The 20,471-nt window shown below is 54.7% G+C and overlaps 2 protein-coding genes across 2 annotated transcripts in view; one reads left to right on the forward strand and one right to left on the reverse strand.

Annotated features, from left to right (window-relative positions):
• The window catches only part of Ankmy1 (ankyrin repeat and MYND domain containing 1), a 49,874-nt gene extending 43,782 nt beyond the window's left edge, over positions 1–6,092 (reverse strand). The window contains exon 1 of the mRNA XM_051154369.1: positions 5,890–6,092. Coding sequence (XP_051010326.1) covers positions 5,890–5,950 — 61 coding nt within the window. The 5' untranslated portion in view covers positions 5,951–6,092. The remainder of the gene's footprint in view (positions 1–5,889) is intronic.
• Positions 6,093–9,689: 3,597 nt separating this feature from the next.
• Rnpepl1 (arginyl aminopeptidase like 1) lies at positions 9,690–19,613 on the forward strand. Its single transcript, XM_051154370.1, has 11 exons — positions 9,690–10,287; positions 13,677–13,817; positions 14,566–14,717; positions 15,068–15,184; positions 15,412–15,647; positions 15,856–15,969; positions 16,328–16,440; positions 16,697–16,805; positions 17,580–17,810; positions 17,891–18,033; positions 18,582–19,613. Exons 1-11 carry the CDS (start codon positions 9,775–9,777, stop codon positions 18,873–18,875), a joined length of 2,163 nt encoding a protein of 720 aa, XP_051010327.1. The 5' UTR covers positions 9,690–9,774; the 3' UTR covers positions 18,876–19,613.
• The last annotated feature ends 858 nt before the right edge of the window (positions 19,614–20,471 follow it).

A 20,471-nucleotide genomic window follows, 5' to 3' on the forward strand; every position in this document is an offset into this window, starting at 1 on the left:
GTCTAACTTTATTCAGTGGGCACACACAAAACTCTAGACCATGACTTGTTCCTGGCAGAGGGAAAGATATCAAGGAGAAGGGCTTCCAGAAAAGGGTTGCAGAGAGGATGTAAAGGAATCCGCATCCAGAGGCACATTGAGTGCCTGGGTACCAGGGTGCCGCGGCCCCATGGGCCTTGGGAGGTGCTGTAGGAAGTGAGGCTGGGCCGAAACATGACATGCCAAAATTTTGTTTATACTCATAAATGTACACATGGACACTTAGCATACAAAGATCAAGAAGCTGTATTTCCAGTTTGCCATGCACGTTTCTCAGGCACAAAGGCACATGTCCCTCATCCCAGCACTTAGGAGACTAAGGCAGGAAAATCGCTGTAAGTTAGACCACAGAGTGAGAGACCCTGCATCCTTCCAATGCCCCACCCCTCCCCAAAATATTCAAAAGGGATGTTTTCAAAGTGTGTTAACATTAAGAAAACCTAGTAACATTAGTTTTAAATTTTTGGTGAACTGATACACTTGGCAGATTCCACAGATTGGAAGTTGGAAACTGATCTCAGTCCAACTTGCTTCAGCTAATTGGCAGCTTGCCTTGCACTGCCAGAATGGGTGTCTGCAAACAAGAAGGGGCCTACGAAGCCACTGCTGCTGCTGTGGAACTCAGTAACCTGCTGGCTGGGAGCGAGGCTTTTCTACCTGAACTGTTGGCGACTGAAAAGTTAACAAAGAAAATCACTCGAAATCACAAGTTAGACCCAATTTTGTCACTTGGAAGCAATGGTGGGAAAAGTGAAATTCCGAAGGACTCTGACTCAATTGCCTATGAGGAGATTCTCGGTTCTCACAAAACTGGGAAACAGACAGTACTGGGTGCCACTAATGATGTGTACCCATCACCTGGACCTAGCTCAAAATTGTCATCAGAGAAAAGCACATGGAAATATATATAATAATGTACTAAGTGAAAAACTTCACTGTTTAAGGTGTGTGTGTTCACTCTTGTTTTGGCCCTTTAGCTTTAAATAACTTAAGACTGACTAAATGATAAGTGAAAATGTCAGCACATTTGAAGCCATGCAAAGGGTGAGGTTAACGGCCAGCTTTCTGGTCTACCCAGCATTTCTGACTCAACAGCTCTTTAGCAGGCCTGAGAATTAGCCCCTGTGGCAGTTTCCATCTGCTGCTGCTGGAATGTAGTCCCTACTCAGGACTATTGAGTGGTATGAAGGGCAAGAGGGGCCTCAAAATCCAGGCTGAAGGTAGAACAGCAGGACCGTTCTGAGTAGGAGTATGCTGTCCCATGTGTCCTCCCGGGTCTTAAGCTTTTTAGACTTCAACCTATGATAAGATTGTTTAAGACAGCAACACATTATGCTTTCCCCCACCCCTTGGTTCCTTCTTTGTTCCTCCCCGCTGGCTGAGACAGGGTTTCTCTGTGTCGTCTGGACTTGCTTAGTAGACCAGGCTGGCTTCGGACTCAGAGCTCCTCCTGCCTCTGCCTCCCTGAGTGCTGGGATTACAGGCGTGTACCACCGTGCCTAGCTGACCTTTTTTATACTATGGCAAAAACAAAGCTCAGAAAAGGTTCATAAAGAGTTCACCCACTACATGCATACACCCAATAGTTCATGTATACTGGGTTTTTTGTTTGTTCTTTTTTTATTGATTTTTTATATTTTCACTTTACAACCTGACCACAGCCCCCTCCCAGTTCCACCCTCCCACCCCTTCCCTAATTCTCCCCCTCCCCTTCTCCTCAGATAAGGGGGAGAACCACCCCCAAAAGGAACCTGCCCCAGCACATCAAGTCACAACAGGACTAAGTGCATCCTCTTCCACTGAGGCCAAACAAGGCAGTTTAGCTAGGGGAAAATAATCCAAAGGCAGGCAACAGAGTCCATGCCAGAGACAGAACCCACTCCAATTACTAGAGGACCCACATGAAGACCTAACTGCCCGTCAGCTACACTGTGTGTAGGGGGCCTAGGTTAGGTGGCTCTTTTGATCTTCTTGTGGAGTTCTTGTCCCCGCCAGGTCTCTCTATCCATCCCCCAACTCTTCCACAAGACTCCGAGCTCCGCCTAATGTTTGGCTGTGGATCTCAGCATCGGTTTCAATCTCCTTTTGTTCTATTTTTTATTGAAAAAATAAAATGCTGGTCATGGCCCACAGTCCTGATTTGTCAACTCACACTAATGGTCAATCAGCATAACTTACCTGAGTCAGGACTCACCTCCAGGAGACCCCAGTTTCAGAACATATATCCAGCTACCCAGAGACTAGCCCTGAGGGGAACAGACTCAGTAAGCAACTCGTGAGCTCCACAGAGCTGAGCATGAGATATCAGGCCAGAGGCTTTGGAACAACACCCACCTTTAAAAGCTGGGGGTAGGGGAGTGGGGGTGAGGAGAGAAGGCACATGGAGTAATCCCAGAGCAGGATTCCTAGTCTGGTTTGATTCAGTGCTCCCAAACTGCCAGTTACTCAGTTTTTCCCAGCACCCCCTATCTTCACCCAAAGTTGGCTTCCACGTTGGCCACTGGATAGGACGGAAAAGCCTTTCAATCTTCTCCTCATACCCACAGCGTAATTCCATTCCTGATGCCATCTGTGGTGGTTTGAATAAGAATAGTCCCCAGAGCCGGGCACGGTGTCACACACCTTTGATCCCAGCACTGGGGAGGCAGAAGCAGGTTGATTATCAGGCCCAGCCGGTCACGGTATCTTAACACAGCCATAGAAAACCTGTCTCGAAAAACTAAAAAAAAAAAAAAAAGAAAAGAAAAATAATGTAGACATCATCGCAGGGTGTGAGGATTCCCTGACATATGGGAGCATCCAGAGCTTGCTCCTGGAGCCGGGGACAGAGGAATCTATGCCTGAGTGGATGGCTCCTATAAACCACTAAGGGAGTAAAGTCAGTAGAAAAACAAAACAAAAAACTACACCTACACCCAGCTAAAGACTCTACAATCCTGATTGGACAGTTAGGACACTGAGACCATACGAAGCTGGATCATTACAAGTTCAGGGTTAAGTGATGGTGGGCTCTCTTTAGTCCCTCTAATGTCCATTCATTGCCAACATCTGGTTCTGACAAAAGCCAGCATTCCTCAGGAACTAGTGAAGCTGTGTAAGTGCGTGCTACACATGTCAGAGTCCTGGGTCTTCACAGCCTATCCCTTACCCCAAACTTCCCCATCTCACAGGCTTCCTTCCCTCCAACTTCCCATTGTCCCTCTCCCTTGGTTCTCTTTTCTCTTATGTATGTATGTATACACTGCTCTGCCTGCATGTATGCCTGCAGACCAGAAGAAGGCATATCACATTTTAGACAGTTGTGAGCCACCATGTAGTTGTTGGGAATTGAACTCAGGACCTCTGGAAGAGCAGTCAGTGCTCTTAACCCCTGAGCCATCTCTTCAGCCCCTCTTTTCTCTTGTGTCTTCATCTCTTGCTTGCCTGTCGTGGCAAAGTCCAGTCTGCTGCCCATGTTCAGACTACTACTTTCTCTCTTTGCTCTGGACTCTTCCAGATGCTTCTGGCTATGCTCTCCCCAATTTCTACAATAGAAACCTTACGCTGGCAACAGTGGTGGTGCACACCTTTAACCCCAGCACTAGGGAGGCAGAGGCAGGCAGATCTCCGAATGTGAGGCCAGCCTGGTTGGTCTATAGTTCCAGGACAACCAAAGCTACACAGAAAAACCCGGTCTCGAAAAATCTAGACAAATAAATATTAAAAAAACAGAAAGCCCGCTTAATCATGCGTAGGAGCACTCCTATCCTCGGTTTATACACTAAAATCTCTGACTATTTGGTAAAACTGTTTGGACCCGGTTAACAGACTACTAGCCTCCACCCCAAAGGCTATGAAATATCACCAGAGTATCTGAAACCTAAATCAGATGTCCCCACCATTTTGCTGTTACCCACTTACCTGACATTTCCACCAATGTATTTGAAAAAATGCCTTAATTTTGTTCTTTGGCCATAAACGCTGGTGAAGCTTTCTACACTGGCACAAGCCATTTGGGTGAAACCAAATCCATGTTGCCAGCCACAGCCACTCACATTCACTCATTCCCCTTGAGGTTACAGTTGTTCTCTGACCACATATGGCTTTCATGTTCCCAATCAAGTTAAGTCAGCTCCTTCCTTTGGGGGTCAAACCAGGGAGGGTAAGGCGTCCTCCACCTGGGCTGGCAGTGCACTGGTTAGCACAAGAGGAGGACCAGGCTACAGACTACAGTCATGACCTGGGAGTCACCAACGCCTAGTAGTGGGAAGGGAGAGTAGGCACATTTTTTTTCTTTTTCTTTTTCTTTTCTTTTCTTTTTCTTTTTTTGGGCTTTTTGAGACAGGGTTTCTCTGTGTAGCCTTGGCTGTCCTAGACTAGCTTTGTAGACCAGGGTGGCCTTGAACTCACAGCGATCCGCCTGCCTCTGCCTCCCGAGTGCTGGGATTAAAGGCAAGCGCCACCACGCCCGGCTATTTTTTTTGTTTGTTTGTTTTTTGAGACAGGGTTTCTCTGTGTAGCCTTGGCTGTCCTGGACTGCCTTTGCAGACCAGGCTGGCCTTGAACTCACAGAGATCTGCCTGCCTCTGCCTCCTGAGTGCTGGGATTAAAGATGAGCGCCACCACACCCGGCTATTTTTTTTTTTCTTGTTGTCAGGATTATTGAAGAGTGGGGGAGGAGGGTGTAAGGAGTATGGAAACTAATTGACCTCTGATTGCAAATCTTAAAACATGGAAGTGGAAACAAATGTTTTCACTATTATAACAAAATTGAAACTGAAACAAGCTAAGTGTCTAGGGCTGTGAGATGGGCAATACCTTGTGAAAACTATTCCTCTAACATTCTGGGCAACAGAAAAAAAAAATATTGACTCTCAAAGACACTACTTCTATTTCTAGTTTAAAAAAAATATTTTGTGAGTGCTTGTATATGAGAGGGCACCCGTGTGCAGGTCAGAGGACAGCTTGCAAGAATCGGTTCCTGGCCGGGCGAAGTGGTGCATGCCTTTAATCCTAGCACTTGAGAGGCAGAGGAAGGCGGATCGCTGTGAGTTCCAGGCCAGCCTGGTCTACAGTGTGAGTCCAGGACAGGCAAGGCTACACAGAAAAACTCTGTCTCAAAACGCTACCTGCCTGCGCCCCCTCCCCCAAAAAGAAGCCGTTCTCTCCACTCTGTGGTTTCCAGGATTAGAACTCGGGTTATCAAGCTTAGCAAGGGGTGCCCTCACGCACTGAGTCATCTCCAAGGCCTAAGTAATTCTAAATAAGTTTTGGGAAGTCACAGTACTGACCCAAACAATTTTTTTTCTAAAAAGTACTGGTCTACGAAGACACAAATTTCGTGGTAGTTTTTATTGTACATGACCCACGTTTTACAAAGGAAAAGTTGAGGGCACCAAGAGGCCACTTACTAGAAAGCTATAACGGAAAGGAATAAAGCTGTAACTGACCTGTGGCCTGCCGTCCTGGACAGAGGGCCAGCCCTCACAAAAGACTAGTCACCGGTTTAGACTCCGCTTGCCTTGCAGCTCGGTCGCCAAGCTGCCGGCCCCGCCCACTGTCAATTTAGCCAATGCCGAGCCGAGGCCAGGAAAGGCTCCGCCCAACGGGCCGGTGAGGTCGCCTCCTAGCGGCCAGAGCAAGGACCCCGCAAGCGGCGACCCCTAGATGACCCTTGGGTCACTGGGGTCATGGGCACCCCTGAGGCTGCACCGCCGCCGTTCGCGCGCGTCGCCCCCGCGCTCTTCATCGGGAACGCGCGAGCCGCGGGTGCGAGCGAGCTGCTGGTGCGCGAAGGCATCACTCTGTGCGTCAACGTCTCCCGCCAGCAGCCCGGGCCGCGCGCACCCGGAGTGACCGAGCTGCGCGTACCCGTGTTCGACGACCCAGCGGAGGACCTGCTGACGCACCTGGAGCCCACCTGCGCCGCCATGGAGGCTGCGGTGCGCAACGGCGGCTCCTGCCTCGTGTACTGCAAGAACGGCCGCAGCCGCTCCGCCGCTGTCTGCACCGCCTACCTCATGCGGCACCGCGGCCACAGCCTGGAACGCGCCTTCCAGGTGCGAGCTTCCAGGGGCGGGTCTTCCGGGGCGGTCCCCCGCCCCAAAGACTGGTTCTTCCGGGGCGGGTCCCACCCTTCAGCTCAGGGCGGAGCCTCTGAGCCTGGGACTGTCAACTGCGATCTCTCACTGCAGCTTTCTTGGTTACAGATGGTGAAGAGCGCCCGCCCTGTAGCTGAGCCCAATTTGGGTTTCTGGGCTCAGCTGCAGAAGTATGAACAGACCCTCCAGGCCCAAGCCCTCCTGCCCCGGGAACCCGCTGATCTCGAGTAGGCGGCACCGTTCAGCGGCTGGGTGGCCAAGACTATACACTGAAAGAAGGTGTTCCTTCCCTCCTTTTTTCCACCAGGCAACTGGCCTCGGGTGTTGCCCCCTCTTGATAGTAGTACAGGAATGCCTACTGAAGAGGGCACTTCATCTACTCCAGCGAGTTTTAGGTAGAGAAATTGCGCGAAGGATGGATAGAAAGTCTGGGGAGCCTACAGTTGATAGTGGCAGACCAAACTCCTAGCTGCCTGCTCCAAGGGAGTGCCTAGGTTTGTAGGCATAACCTCTCCTTGCCTCCCCGACTTCATTCTGGTCCCTTAGACTTGAACATAGAGTCTCCCAGTAGGAGGTCATGGGCCCACCATTTTTAGTCTCACAACTGCTGTGCCGTGGAAGGGAGGCCTCTGCCAACCTCCCACCCCGTTACTTAACCTGTTTCAATACCAACACCTGACCTAGCATTATCAAGCTACCATCATGCTTTGTGCACCATCCTCCCCACGGGGTGGGCAGGCCCATCAGCTGCTACGTTGTGTTGATTTTTCTTCTAGTTTAAACATGACCTCTCTTAGACATCCTGGTTCCTTAAGAGCCCTGGAAATTTAGTCACGATTTAAAGAAGTGGTGAGGGAAAGGCAAAGAAAAATCCTGGGCCACGTGTGTTAATTACAGATGCTGTGCCCACTGGTGAATCTGTAAATAAATATGACGCAGTGAATAAAGCCCCAGGCTTGGTGCTTATAATTTTCTATTTCTCCCTGTTCATGGTCTCTGGGGCCTGAGAGGCCTGTCCACTTCAGCTTCTTCTTGAAGGTCATGGTCTGTCACCACCCAACATGATAGCCTCGGTTTTGCCCCTGAAGAGACTAAAAGGGTTAGTCCTATCTGCCTTTACGCAGTAAGACATATTTGGGTCCCCAGGTAGAGGGTTCTCTCTTAGAATGAAGACTGAACTCAAAGTTGAGGGAACATGAGGTACACAGTTCATGGTCACAAGGCTGGGGTGCTCGTGGACCCCACCTTCCCTACCTGCCCCCCACACTTCTGTTTTCTGGCCATGGTGATTTATCGATCACTGGTTCAAAATGCTCACTACACCTTGTACGGAACACTAGTCCTACAGATGTGATCAGCTAGCATTGTCCATGCTGGACTGCTGTTCAAACTAGCTGATCTGACTACTGAGCTTCCTCACCCAGGTCCCTTAGGTCCATCCCTTAAAAGAACCATTGCTACTATTCCCAGTCAGCCATTGAAGCTACAATGGCTTAGCAGCGAACAGGACTCCACACCCAACTTTTCACCCAGCATGCGTAGCTGATCCCTGCCCATAACACCTGCCAAGAGACCTCTGCCCTCCCATCAGGACAGGGCATACTTCCTAACCTGCTAACTTGACTATAGTCAAGTCACCTAGAGGTGACAAAGACACAAGGGACATAGGGCCTACCCACGTCAGATTGAAAGTTATCTGTGGAGTGTACTGGGGACTTTTTATTTCACTGGCTCTGTTTCTGGAGCTATTGAGCTGTAGCTTTGGACAGGCCCAGCTCACTAAACCTCTGCCCCAGGAACTACAAGGACGACCCCGACCCCACCCCCACCCCGCAACACTGTGTGTTCTTCTGGGGCCTGCAGTGTAACATCTGACTATAACCACAAGGGGGCACTCCGGGTAGCTTGTCGGCGTTAGTGGGCAGGGGCAGTATGATGGTGGAGGCATTTGGGGGCTTGGAGTTCTTGCAGTCCTCTGGCTCCACGGTGCAAAAGGTCCTCTTGGTCTCAAAAGAGCTGTGTTGGAGTGGAGGCCCATCCAGCCCACCTGTAGAAGTGGAATTAGCTGGGTCAAGGCTGTTTGCAGAAGAGAGGATCACTAGGACAGGAAGGATAAGACCCCAACCTCTGCAGGCAGGGGAACACTACACTCTACATCAAGAAGGGGAAAAAAAAAAAAAAAAAGCTGGCCTAACAGGACAGTGCAGCTGAATTGAGAATGCCTTTGTATTCAATCTGGTGGACAGGCCACAGCACACCTGAAAGCAGTGCCAACCTTAACTCTAGGTCCCTTCACTATTTTTATTTTTATTTTTATTTTTATTTTTTTAGCCAGGATCTCAGTAGCCTAGGCTGGCCTCCCAAATTACATATACAGCTGAGGATGACTGGGAACTTCTCACGCTTTTGTCTCCGCCTCCCAAGTGCTGGAATTCCGGATGCTTTCTGTCTGGCTGGGTCTTCCTCCCTCTAATCCTTGTCTCTGGATGATGGCGCCAGCCTTGGAGTTCCTGCAGTCTGAAATGGGGCCTCCACAAGGATCCCATGTAGTGCCAGCTAAGAGGGCCCGTGGAGACCTGAGGGGGGGGCCGCTGCTAAAGGAAGCCATGCTTCAGCGTTCAGGCTGCACCTGTAGCCCGCTCTCCAATTAGCTTCTCCTCTCACCTGTGGAAGGAGGGCTGGACCACTTGACCTGCAAGTGGGGAGCGTGAATCAGGACAGCTGGGCACTCCGCAGAAGTAACACTACTGTCACGCCACTATCAGAGCAGGAGGCAGAAGTGTGTCTCTCTGGATAGTCCCTCACGCCTAAAACCCCTCTTTCTCAGGATCTGTCCCCGCCTCCTGCCTATAGATAGCAGGACACCTCTGCCCACACCTTGTGTTGGTCCTGATGCTGGACAGATCAACCGTTGAGCAGCCTTGTTGAGCTATCCAAAAACGCCCCTGCGCCCTGTGCCCTGCAGCCCTTATATTGGAGTTTCGAGACAGAACTGCGTTCATCAGTGTGTCTTCAACTCCATACACGCCCCCAACAACAACAAAAAGCACACCCTAAAATATGGCCAGTGCAAAGGACAGCTTCTCACTGTGCTTAATTTAAATCTAAACGGCCACACCTTTATGGGCTATGTACTTGACAGCAGTGAGTTTTCCCAAGTCGCTTTGCACCCCATGGCTACTGCACAGGCCAACTGGAGAATTCAAAGGGAATCGCATTAGGGGGACCGCAAGAATTGTTCCCGGAATCTGAGGACCAACTGGCCGTGTTGTCGCTGGCGTCCCTGGGACAGTGAAGGTCCCGCCTCCAAGGCTGTCCCCCTAGCCGTAGTTACAGAGCGCAGGCAAAGGACGCACAGCATTTCTAAGCCCCTGCCTCGCGTTCTGCTCCGCGGCTCGCGCCACTTCGGCGCACAGGCCCGGGGCAGCACACAGCGCCCCCGGCGGCCGCCGAGCCCAGCCCGAGCGGGGCGGCGCACTGCGCGGGGCCGGGCCGGGCGGCTCCTGGCGCGACTTCCTGTTGTGCCCGCGCCCCGCCGCCGCGGCCGCCGCCGCCACCGCCGCCGTCGCCGTCGCCGTCGCCGCCCGGCCCCCTTGCCCACTGCCCGCGGCCTGCAGCGGCCGCCGCCCATGGATTTCACCTAGCGCCGGTGGCCATGGCGGCTCAGTGCTGCTGCCGCAAGGCGCCGGGAACCGAAGCCGCGCCCGCCCGCCCGCCACCCGAGCCGCCGCCCGCCCTGGACGTGGCCTCGGCCTCCAGCGCGCAGCTCTTCCGCCTCCGCCACCTGCAGCTGGGCCTGGAGCTGCGGCCGGAGGCGCGTGAGCTGGCCGGCTGCCTGGTGCTGGAACTGTGCGCGCTGCGGCCCGCGCCCCGGGCACTCGTGCTCGACGCGCACCCGGCCTTACGCCTGCACTCGGTCTCGTTCCGCTGCGCCCCAGCCACCTCCGAGTCGCCCTGCACCTTCGCCTTCCCTGCTCCCGAGTCCGGGCCCCCGCTGCCCGCCTTCGCCGATGCGCCTGACGCGGAGTCCACTGGCTGCCCGCTGGCCTTCAGGCTGGACCCGTTCACCGACTATGGCTCCTCGCTGACCGTCACACTGCCACTCGAGCTGCAGGCGCACCAGCCCTTCCAGATCATCCTGCGCTACACCTCCACCGACGCCCCCGCCGTGAGTCCCGCCCGGTGTGGGCACCAGGCCTGTGGGTGGTCAGCGGGGCTCAGCAAGCACCCCTCACTTTACTGATGGGTTAGATGATGTTAATCTACACCTTGCTCCTGAGACACCCACAGAGAGCGAGGGGCAGCCTGACCCCCAGGTGGCTGCGGTAATTCCCAAATGTTGCCTGCAAGTTCATGGGATCTTTGAGTGGCGCCCCAGGTCCAGGCCTGGTGGACAGTGTTGATACTGTTGAAACAGCATGTTTCTCAGGGGGCGGGGAGGGGAAAGACTTCCTGTCAGGTCAGGTGTTATGCCCCTATCTGGGTACGAGAGCAGCTGCTTGTGGGGCCTTGCTAAGCCAGCTGCAAGAGACCGACAATTGAGTGTTGTGGGACTGCCTGATACAGAAGGGCCACCCTGAGACATAGGCCTTCAGAGGGCTTTGAGGACAGGAGCGTCTGTTCTCTAGAACAGGGGACAGTGGGTGACAGAGAGGCCTTGTAGGCTGTGAGGCTTATCTTTGGGCTCCCTGCGCTGTATTGTGACATGCTGGGGCAGGTGTGGCCTGCCTCCCAGCAGACTCACAGGGCTCTGCTGAGGCCTTCGGCACAGGGCACCTATCATCCCACAGGCCCTGATGGAAAAGCAAAGGGTGCAGGCCTAGTGCTGTGGCGGCACAGCCAATGGGTTTGCAGAATGGAGCAGGACCTTTGACTCCTGAAACTTGGTGCCTCCCTCCAGCTCCCCAGATAGTAGAGAGTGCTCATGTGACATCTACCATGGATACCTAGTGCACAGGCAGCTCCACAGGGCCCTTGCAAAGTCCATCTGTCACTGCCTGGGGAGCCCAAATGAACAGGCCAGGAGCCACAAAGGAACAAGGTGACGATAAAGACCAGATGGGATTCACATCCGTGGCTTCCTGCACCCTTCCTGGGAGTCTTGACTAGGGCCTGCCACCACTCCCCAGAGTCTCTTGCTGGTCTACCGGTTCAGCCTCCAGCTGCTGTGGTAGTGTGGGGCCTCTGCAGGTGTTAGGCCTATTCCTTAGCATGCCAGGTGAAAGCCGAGGTGCACTGCCCAGCCTCCACTTGTGCATATGTGCTTGTTCTGCCCACGGTCAAGAGAGTGGTAGGAACAGAGACCTCATTGGCTGCAATAGACAAGGCCAGTGGACAAGGTTGGCCTGATGTATGGGGCTGTGGTTGCTCCAGCCAGGGAAGAGCTGCATAGTCCTCATAGACTGGGTGGCTCCAGGGTAACAAAGCCGACCCACACCCACGGAAGCAGATCGGCCTCTAGTCTCAGGCGCCTACTATGGTGCATAAGAGTTGAGCATCTCAGAACTCGCATCCCTGACTGCCCTGTGCCTAGTGAGGATACAGCAGGAGCCATGTAAGTTTCCCAGGAGCCCCTGACAGCAGCTCCAACTCCGGGGGGGGGGGGGAGGGGCGCAGCAGTTTGTGAGTGCTGCAGATTCTAGGACCCCTCTGTACCCCAGCCTTTCATTCCCCCCCCAGCAAGAACAGCTTTTTTTTTTCCTTCCCCTGCCCTACAGTATCCAAAGTTGGCTAACTTATTCCTTATCCACCAGACCACCAGCTGCTGTGCCCTGGGGCAGGAGACCCCCACCTCTAAGGCCAAGCCCAGTCCCTCTCTCCAAGGTAGTATTCTTGGGGTCTGGAAAGGCAGCCTGCCCACTGGAGCCAAGGCATGGTTGTAGAGCCCTAGGGTAAGAAGCAGAGCTGAGGGGTTGATGGAAGAAGAGAGGGAAGTGCTGCGGCTGAAGTATATAGCTGGTGTAAGGGGAGATGGTAGAGACTGAAGGACATTCGGGAGCCTGTCCTCCCAGAGTGGACCAAGAACCCATGGACAACAGGATCTACTTCAGGCATACTCCTTCATTCAGGTCCCTGCGTCCCAGGCTTCTGGAGGCTGCATTTTGGAGCTAGCTCTCCAGAGAACGAACGAAAGAAAGAAAGAAAGAAAGAAAGAAAGAAAGAAAGATGCACCTGCAGGTTTGCTGTGGGGAGAAGACAGTGATAGGAAGAGGTCCATGAACGCTGGCAAAGGCCTGACCAGGTCTATATGGCAAACTACCCACTCAAGTCTCCTACCTATTGACAGGCAGCCCCCTGAGTGTGGAGTCTGTGGGGGCAGGCATCAGTCTTTGAATGTGACAGGGTAGGAATCTCCCCCAGGACTGGGGTCTGTGGAGTAGGCATACCCCCAGGTCTGTGGGGCAAGGCATTACTCCCCAGATCTTGAATCTTTGGGAAAGGCACATCTAGGATCTATATGCAGACAGCACCCCAAGTTGGGGGCCTATGGCATAGGTTTCCACCGCCACCACCACCACCAAGGTCTAGAGTCTGTGGAGACAAGCCTTCCCACTGAGCTCTGGGGTCTGAAAGCAGACGTTCCTCTCTGGGTCTGGGATCTATTGAATGAATAAATAGCTCCCACACACAGAAGTTCTGGGGTCTGTGGGTCAGGCAACCTCATCCGCACATACCACAACGCCTTATCTGGAGTCTGGGAGGTGTCAGCATGGGCTCTGTCCCCCATGACGATAGTCAGCCTTGACTGCACACACTTGTCCACTCATGTGGACCCATGTGCCCTTGATCACCAAAATGAAACTATGTTTCAACAACCCTGTTGTCCAAGCAGAGCACAGTAGTGTGGGGGCTGACATAGCTTTGTAGCTGGGGCTCCTCAGCAGGGGCAGGACCTGGCCTGGATATCTGAAGATCCAAAATGTCTCAACAGCCATGGCTCGGGAAGGAGGTTGGCTAAGCTGGTGACCTTGGCCCTGAGAGGGCAGGAGGCAGGAGGGTGGGAGAGGGAAGAGGGGGGCAGCAGTTATTGGGGATTGCTCTTTGCTGCAGCCCTTCCCTCTGGTCACTGGCCTTAGAGGCCCTCCCATTGACACTCCTGTCATATGAGAGCATATCCAGACTCAAGCCTCACAGGCTGGCCAGCACTGGGGCTGACTCCCTCTATGCCAGTGTAAGGAAGCACTGGTTTCCCATGATTCCCTGCTCCTAAGACCAGCTTAGTTACTAGCCTGTGGGGGATTCGAACCCAGGTGTTCTGACCGTTTCTCAGTTTCCCTTTGGAAGTTCAGCTAACGTCACCGTGTCAGGCATTTTTTTCTTTTCCTTTATCATGGGCTGACCCCAGGCGTGTGACCTCCTGTCTCAAACAAGGCTGGTGTCTGGCATACACAAACAACCACTGAGTGTACCAGTGGACAGGTGGAGGCTGCGGGAGCAGATGTGGGCCTGGAACAAACACAGCAAGGCCCCTTCCCAGCACCCATTGCCCCCCTGGGCCCTAGACATAGAGCCCTGGACCAGGTGACAGTGTCTGCTTCTGTTTCACCTCGCCCACAGATCTGGTGGCTGGACCCAGAGCTGACCTATGGCCATGCCAAGCCTTTCGTCTTCACCCAGGGCCACTCTGTGTGCAACCGCTCTTTCTTCCCCTGCTTCGACACACCCGCCGTCAAGTGCACCTACTCAGCTGTCGTCAAGGTCAGGATCACAGTTGGGGTTGTTTCTGCCTCCATCAGGTACCGCAAGAGGCTGGAGCTTACAGCAGGCCCACAGATGGGCTCTGGCCCACCTCCTCTGTACTGCTAAAGGCCACTGTCTTAGTGCGACAGTCCTGCAGAGAAGTCAGAGACAGGCCTTACTGAGGTCAGGTGGAGGGACCAGGGCTGCAGTACTGATGAAGATGTGGTGCCTGTTAATTGGTTTCCAAGACCTCTAGACGCGCAGGAATCTGGTGGGGATTGTTGAGACACAGCCTAAGCATGGCAGCCTCCAGCTGGAGCTGATTTATGGTTCCAGTGTGTGGTCCTCTCTAAGGGACATGGTTCCTTGACCCAACCTGTGAGGCTATCTGATAAGAATATGAGGGCTTCCTCAAGGGTATAGAGTTCTCCGACCTGGGTTGTGGTGGTTTCCCCCCGGGAGATGAAGGGCTCCCTGATGGGACCATAAGGTCCCCTATCACAGATAAGGGGGTCCTCTGACCTGAATTGTGCAGTCCGCTATTGGGGATAAGTCATCCCTTAAAAGTGAGGCTCCCTTTCCTGGGAGGTGGGTGTGTCGGTAGACCACCAATCCTCAGTCTAGCCTGTTGCAGGCTCCGTTAGGGGTATGGATGGTTGTATCCTGGTAGACTGCCAATCCTCAGCCTAGCCCATTGCAGGTCCTGTTAAGGGTATGGGTGGTTATATCCCAGTAGACCGCCAATCCTCAGCCTAGCCCGTTGCAGGCCCCATTAGGGGTGCAGGTGCTGATGAGTGCCACGCGGAGCATGTATGTGGAGGAGGAAGGTGTCTACCACTTTCACATGGAGCACCCCGTACCCGCCTACCTCGTAGCCCTTGTGGCCGGAGACCTCAAGCCAGCAGACATTGGGCCCAGGTAAGGCCCCTCTGTACTCTGCTGCACTGTCCTGGGCAACTGTGGCTCAGGAGGCCAGAAGACGGCAACCCGTGCACGTGCCTCTTCATCCGTTGTCTTCAGACATAAAACTAACTGACCTACCCAGTGCCCTGCCAGCCATGACTCCCAGGGCTACCACATAACCAGCTGTCCCCTCTTGTCCTTACCAGCTCCTTCAGCTCGTTGACAAAAGGACCTGAGTTTGTCACACAGTTCCCCTACCGGTTGTGGGAAGGGCCATATCCAGGGAGCAGGGCCAGACAAGGCAGAAGGGGGATCCAGTAAGGTCCAGAGTTTTCTGCCTCGCTTCACCTTCTCCCTTGTGACAGGAGCCGTGTGTGGGCCGAGCCATGCCTCCTGCCCACAGCCACCAGCAAGCTATCAGGTGCTGTGGAAGAGTGGCTCAGTGCAGCAGAGCGATTATATGGGCCATACATGTGGGGCAGGTATGTCCTGTCCTTCGCTTTTCCTGGCTGGCTACACTCTTTCCCTCAGAGAAAGGAGTAGGGTTGGGCTGGGAACTACCTGTCTGACCATGTATTCCCTGTCCTCTGTCTCCTGGGAAGGAAGTAATGCCACAGGGCTGGGCCTCAGGTGGAGAGTGCAGTTGTGGGTTGCTGAGTCACGGGTCAGAGCCCCGCCTCCATTCCTCACCCTGCACCTGCCGGCACAGATATGACATCGTTTTCCTGCCACCCTCTTTCCCCATCGTGGCCATGGAGAATCCCTGCCTCACCTTCATCATCTCCTCCATCCTTGAGAGCGATGAGTTCCTGGTGATTGACGTCATCCACGAGGTAGCCCACAGCTGGTTTGGCAATGCTGTCACCAACGCCACTTGGGAGGAGATGTGGCTGAGTGAGGGCCTGGCCACCTACGCACAGCGCCGCATCACCACGGAGACCTATGGTACTGGCTGGAGCAGCTATGGCAGGGGTAGAGTAGCCTCAGGCCCTCTCGGGCACCAATTGTAAAGGGGCGCAGAGCCCTGTTTAGCCTCCAGCTTGACAATGTCTAGCAGTTTTTGGGGTTGGGTGGTGGGTGGAGAGTGGGAACCCTGCTACCGGTGCTCCAGCCTCCCTGACCTCCACTTTTTCTCTACTCTGACTCCACTCAGGGCCTGCCTTCACCTGCCTAGAGACAGCCTTCCGCCTGGACGCCCTGCACAGGCAGATGCGTCTTCTTGGGGAGGATAACCCAGTTAGCAAGTTGCAGGTCAAGCTAGAACCAGGTACCCTCTTCTCCAGGCTCACCCCTGGGAACCCATGTATGGCATCCCTGGGCCCTCCTTTCCTGGCTGTTCACTTCCCCTGCTGGGCCTTCTCTACCTCCCCATGCAAGGCTAGGTGTCCATAGCCCCCAGGGAAAAGCTCTTAGGTGCCTCCACCTGCCACAGTCCCATAGGGTCTGAACGCTGGTTGCCATGGGGGCAGAGCAGACTCCATTACTGTGTCCCCAGGGTGTTGATACTCATGTGAAGGACTGTGGCCCTCCCCCTGGCCTGCTCCTCAGGTCTAGACCACTGCCCTAGCCCCACCACACAGGACACAGGTGTCAAGTGGCATCCTAGACAAGGCGTTTCCCTGCAGGAGTGAATCCCAGCCACCTGATGAACCTCTTCACTTATGAGAAGGGCTATTGCTTTGTGTACTACCTGTCGCAGCTCTGCGGAGATCCCCAGCGCTTCGATGACTTTCTCCGAGTAAGCATACGGGCCCTACCAACTCCCGTCCAGAACTTCTTCCAGCTGTTGGAGTTGACCTTCTCTGGGGAGAGGGGACCAGACTGGGGGCCTGGCCTGCTTAGGTACTATCCCCTACCCTTTCAGCAGGGCCTCTGGGCCACTTGGACAGTAATGCACATCTTTAGAAGATGTCCTGGTGTGCCAGTCCTGCTCTGCCAGAGCTAAACACCCCCAGCCTTCCATGCCTGCTAAGGCCATGCCCCTCATCTCACAGGCCTATGTGGAGAAATACAAATTCACCAGTGTGGTAGCCCAAGACCTGCTGGACTCCTTCTTGACTTTCTTTCCCGAACTGAAGGAGCAGAGCGTGGACTGCCGGGCAGGTGAGACCACCTACCCTGCTGCAGGCCCAAGGGCCGGGAACAGAACGGTCGCAGTGGCCGCCCCTCCTGCACCGTGTAGGCCCGAGGTCAGGATGCTGAGAGAGTAAAGAGGAGTCTGTACCCCCCAGTCTAAAGGATCAGGCCAGGGAGAGGGGTACAGGAGCTCCCTGGAGGAGGTGGCCCCTAGGCTAAGCTGGCCGACTAAGCAGCCAGTAGGAGAGGGTTGTGGGAAGCGCTAGGCAAAGTGGTGGGATTAACCCTGGGCCTGGCTGGCCCTGCTTATGTGTAGCAGAGGTCCCCTGAGAGTCTTGAGGGCTCGGGGACCAAGGGAGGCACTGGAGGAGCTGGATGTCTACGGAAAAATAGTTTGCTCGAGGGCTTCAAAGTCTAGGAATGGTGGCCCTAAGTTTTAGAAGGTATGTAAGTGCTCTGTGGAATTGGCGGGGGATGGGGGGGCCTCAGAGTCCACGTGCTTCATTGAATAGTGCAGTGTGGAGCCTCCTCTGCCCCAGCTGTATACAGGACAGGCACGTCACGGGTGGAGATCCCTTGGTCAGCGACCCAAGCTTTCTGGCCTCCCTGTGTCCTTCATAGGAGCCCCCTCCAATGGCTCCAAGGGGAAGGCACAGACTTCCAGGGAACTGCTCATATTCTTCAAGGGCTGTAGGTCCTATAAAAGAGACCACCCACCCAGGGATATGCTCTGGGCTCAGAGTCTCCCGGGCAGGCTGCCCCAGCGGCCTTTCCCCCAGCCCAGGCCTGGTCTTCCTGCAGGGCTGGAGTTTGAGCGCTGGCTCAATGCCACGGGCCCACCACTGGCTGAGCCAGACCTGTCTCAGGGGTCCAGCCTAACCCGGCCTGTCGAGGCCCTCTTCCAGCTGTGGACTGCAGAGCCCCTGGAGCAGGCAGCAGCTTCAGCCAGTGCCATTGACATCTCAAAATGGAGGACCTTCCAGACGGCGCTCTTCCTGGACCGGCTGCTAGACGGATCCCCGTTGCCCCAGGGTGGGTCCCACAGTCAACAGGGGTAGCCTGGGAAAGGGATGTGGCTCCAGCCCAGCCCTGACCTGCCCACCACCCCACAGAGGTGGTGATGAGCCTGTCCAAGTGCTATTCATCCCTGCTGGACTCCATGAATGCCGAGATCCGCATCCGCTGGCTGCAGATCGTCGTCCGCAATGACTACTATCCTGACCTTCACAGGGTCCGCCGTTTCCTGGAGAGCCAGGTGCAGCTACATGCCCCAGCGTGATGTGGGGTGGGGGCAGCCTCTCCTCAGGGGCCCCTTTCACCCATCAGACTCTCCACTGAGGCAGGCCAGGCTTGTTCTAGAGATGGGGAATGGAAGCCATCAGGCCCAAAGTGAGATTAGAGGGGCCAGAGTACAGTTGAGACGGGAGAAGATGTCAAGACTAGTTCAGAGGGTGACACGAGCTCTACCACAGGGGGGAATGTTGGGCACCACAGTCTGGGGGCGGGGGGCGGCTCTCCACTGGCAGCAGCTGGGCTTTGGGCCTATAGGTATCACCTTTCAGGTCTGGGTACGGGGGCCATTCAGGCATCTCAGGCAGAGACCAGCATGCCCATTGCTTGCCCACCCCTTGCAGCCTGAACTCTGAGACACCTTAGAGGGAGAGGTAAGAGTGAGGCTGATGGGACGCTAGCATGTGAGTCCAGGCCAAAGCCCTCCTGTACATCTGGGGCGCATCTGGATCTGGGTGGTGGACGGTGGTGCGCAGGGAGAGCCTGCTGGTGTGACCAGGTTGCCTTCCACAGATGTCGAGAATGTACACCATCCCATTGTACGAGGACCTCTGCACTGGTGCCCTCAAGTCCTTCGCACTAGAGGTCTTCTACCAGACGCAGGGCCGGCTGCATCCCAACTTACGCAGAACCATCCAGCAGATCCTGTCCCAGGGGCTAGGCCCCAGTGCTGAACCCAGCACAGAGCCCAGCACAGAGCTGGGCAGTGCTGAGGCAGACACGAACCCAGACTCGCCAGCCCTGCTGCTCGGGGACGAGGCCCCCAGCAGCACCATCTCTCTCAGGGACGTCAATGTGTCTGCCTAGCCTTGATGGTGACTGACCCTCGACCTCCCAGACACCAAGATTGTGCCTTTTGTGGTCCGGGCCGCCATGACTGCGCCTTGGCTCTGGCCACGAGCTCTGTCCGAGACCATAAGCCCCTCCCATTGGCTTCAGGCCAGGGGCCTGGAGGAAAAGGATCTTGTGTCCATTGAGGCCCATGGACCAGAGCCCACCCTGTCCCTGCTCTCTTGCCCTACAGGCACCAGGGCTGGCCTATACCTACTATGCCTCCTGTCTCAACACTGACAGCCATGCCTCACCCTGGAAGCCAGCATCTGCTGGACACTGCCCTGGGGACCGTGACCCCAGCAGTCCCACAGGAACAACCACAATGTGCCTTACATGTGCCAGAGGTCCAGGATGTAGAGTCCTGGAAGTTTGCTTCCCTGTAGAACCCTGTGTCTGGCCCCTGGGCTAGAAGCCTTGCTTGAGGGACAGAGGGAAGAGGGGCAAGGACACAGGCATTTCACAGTGTGGGGGCAGAGGACAGAAAGAGAGGATGACCCTCTCTAGCAGGCCTCAGTCCCTGCACCTGGAGTCCAGGCCCCAGAGGTCCAGGGAAGGATGGCTACCTGGGTACCACTGGTGCTCTCTGTACCTGCTTGCTGGGAGAGACACCAGGCTGTGGGCTTCAGCCTGGGACCACTGCAGCAGGAACCATGGTCGCTGTCCCATTAAATCTCCACTCTGCAGACCTGACCTCCCTTTCCGGTTTGTCAACTCCCCGCCCCCCTGGCTTTTGCACCTACCCAGCTGTCAGGGGTAGGGCTGGAAGCGATGAAAACTGGTCATGGGAGTCCTGGCAATAGCCTGTTCCAGTAGACAGACCTCAATAGAGGCGGGAACTTTCTCTGGAGGCTGAGGTGTGCAGGGGGGCAGTAGGTAGCCCCTTGTTCTCAGCTCCTCAGTCAGACCTTTAGGACCTTAAAAAGGATATTTGTCACCCTTGTTCTGGACTTTGATCTGGCCACACATCTGCCTCTCAGCACTGGGGTACCAGAGTTCAAGAGAAGTGTGGGTAACAGGGACTAATGGTGGTGCTGAGACTGAACTCCAGCAAGCTGTGGGGTTAGACGCCTCCACTAACAAAGAGAAACTCCATGTTCACAGGGTGTCAAGTGCAGCTCAAAGACAAGCTGATGACAGGGCCACCGTTGGGAACATTTGGTACTCTGAAGCCTCCAACTTTGGCAGTATGCTGTGGCATGCCTTTTGTCCCAACCCACTGCCAGACCCCGTCCCAGCCAACTCCATACATGGTCACAGGAGACAGTGAGGTGAATAATTTGAAGCCTGTACCCGCTGTCCAGCCACCAGTCACCAAATGTCCCATTCACATTCCTTCCTTTTCAGGGCTCTCCCCTCAGCAGGGACAGTCTGAGTGTCCCCTAGTCATACATCCCAAATGAGTCCAGGACTCAGGGTCACCTCTCCTTTGACAGTCTCTGTGCACCCTGCTCATCACGGCACTGCCTGCAGCTCTACACTATTCAAGAGTGAGAACCACTCCTCAACAACCAGCAGGGGGCAGAGGTGACAACTGCAGTGGCACCTTGCAGAAGAGAGAGCTATTATCAC

This window comes from Acomys russatus, chromosome 12 (assembly GCF_903995435.1).
Source record: "Acomys russatus chromosome 12, mAcoRus1.1, whole genome shotgun sequence".
In the NCBI taxonomy this organism is placed as follows: Eukaryota; Metazoa; Chordata; class Mammalia; order Rodentia; family Muridae; genus Acomys; species Acomys russatus.

Bases quoted from the DNA above. Each gene is read 5' to 3' on its own strand.
- Rnpepl1 (XM_051154370.1), top strand. From the start codon at position 9,775: ATGGCGGCTCAGTGCTGCTGCCGCAAGGCGCCGGGAACCGAAGCCGCG. The intron at 15,185-15,411 runs GTATGTCCTGTC...CTGCCGGCACAG, and splicing joins GGGCCATACATGTGGGGCAG to ATATGACATCGTTTTCCTGC. The intron at 15,648-15,855 runs GTACTGGCTGGA...GACTCCACTCAG, and splicing joins CATCACCACGGAGACCTATG to GGCCTGCCTTCACCTGCCTA.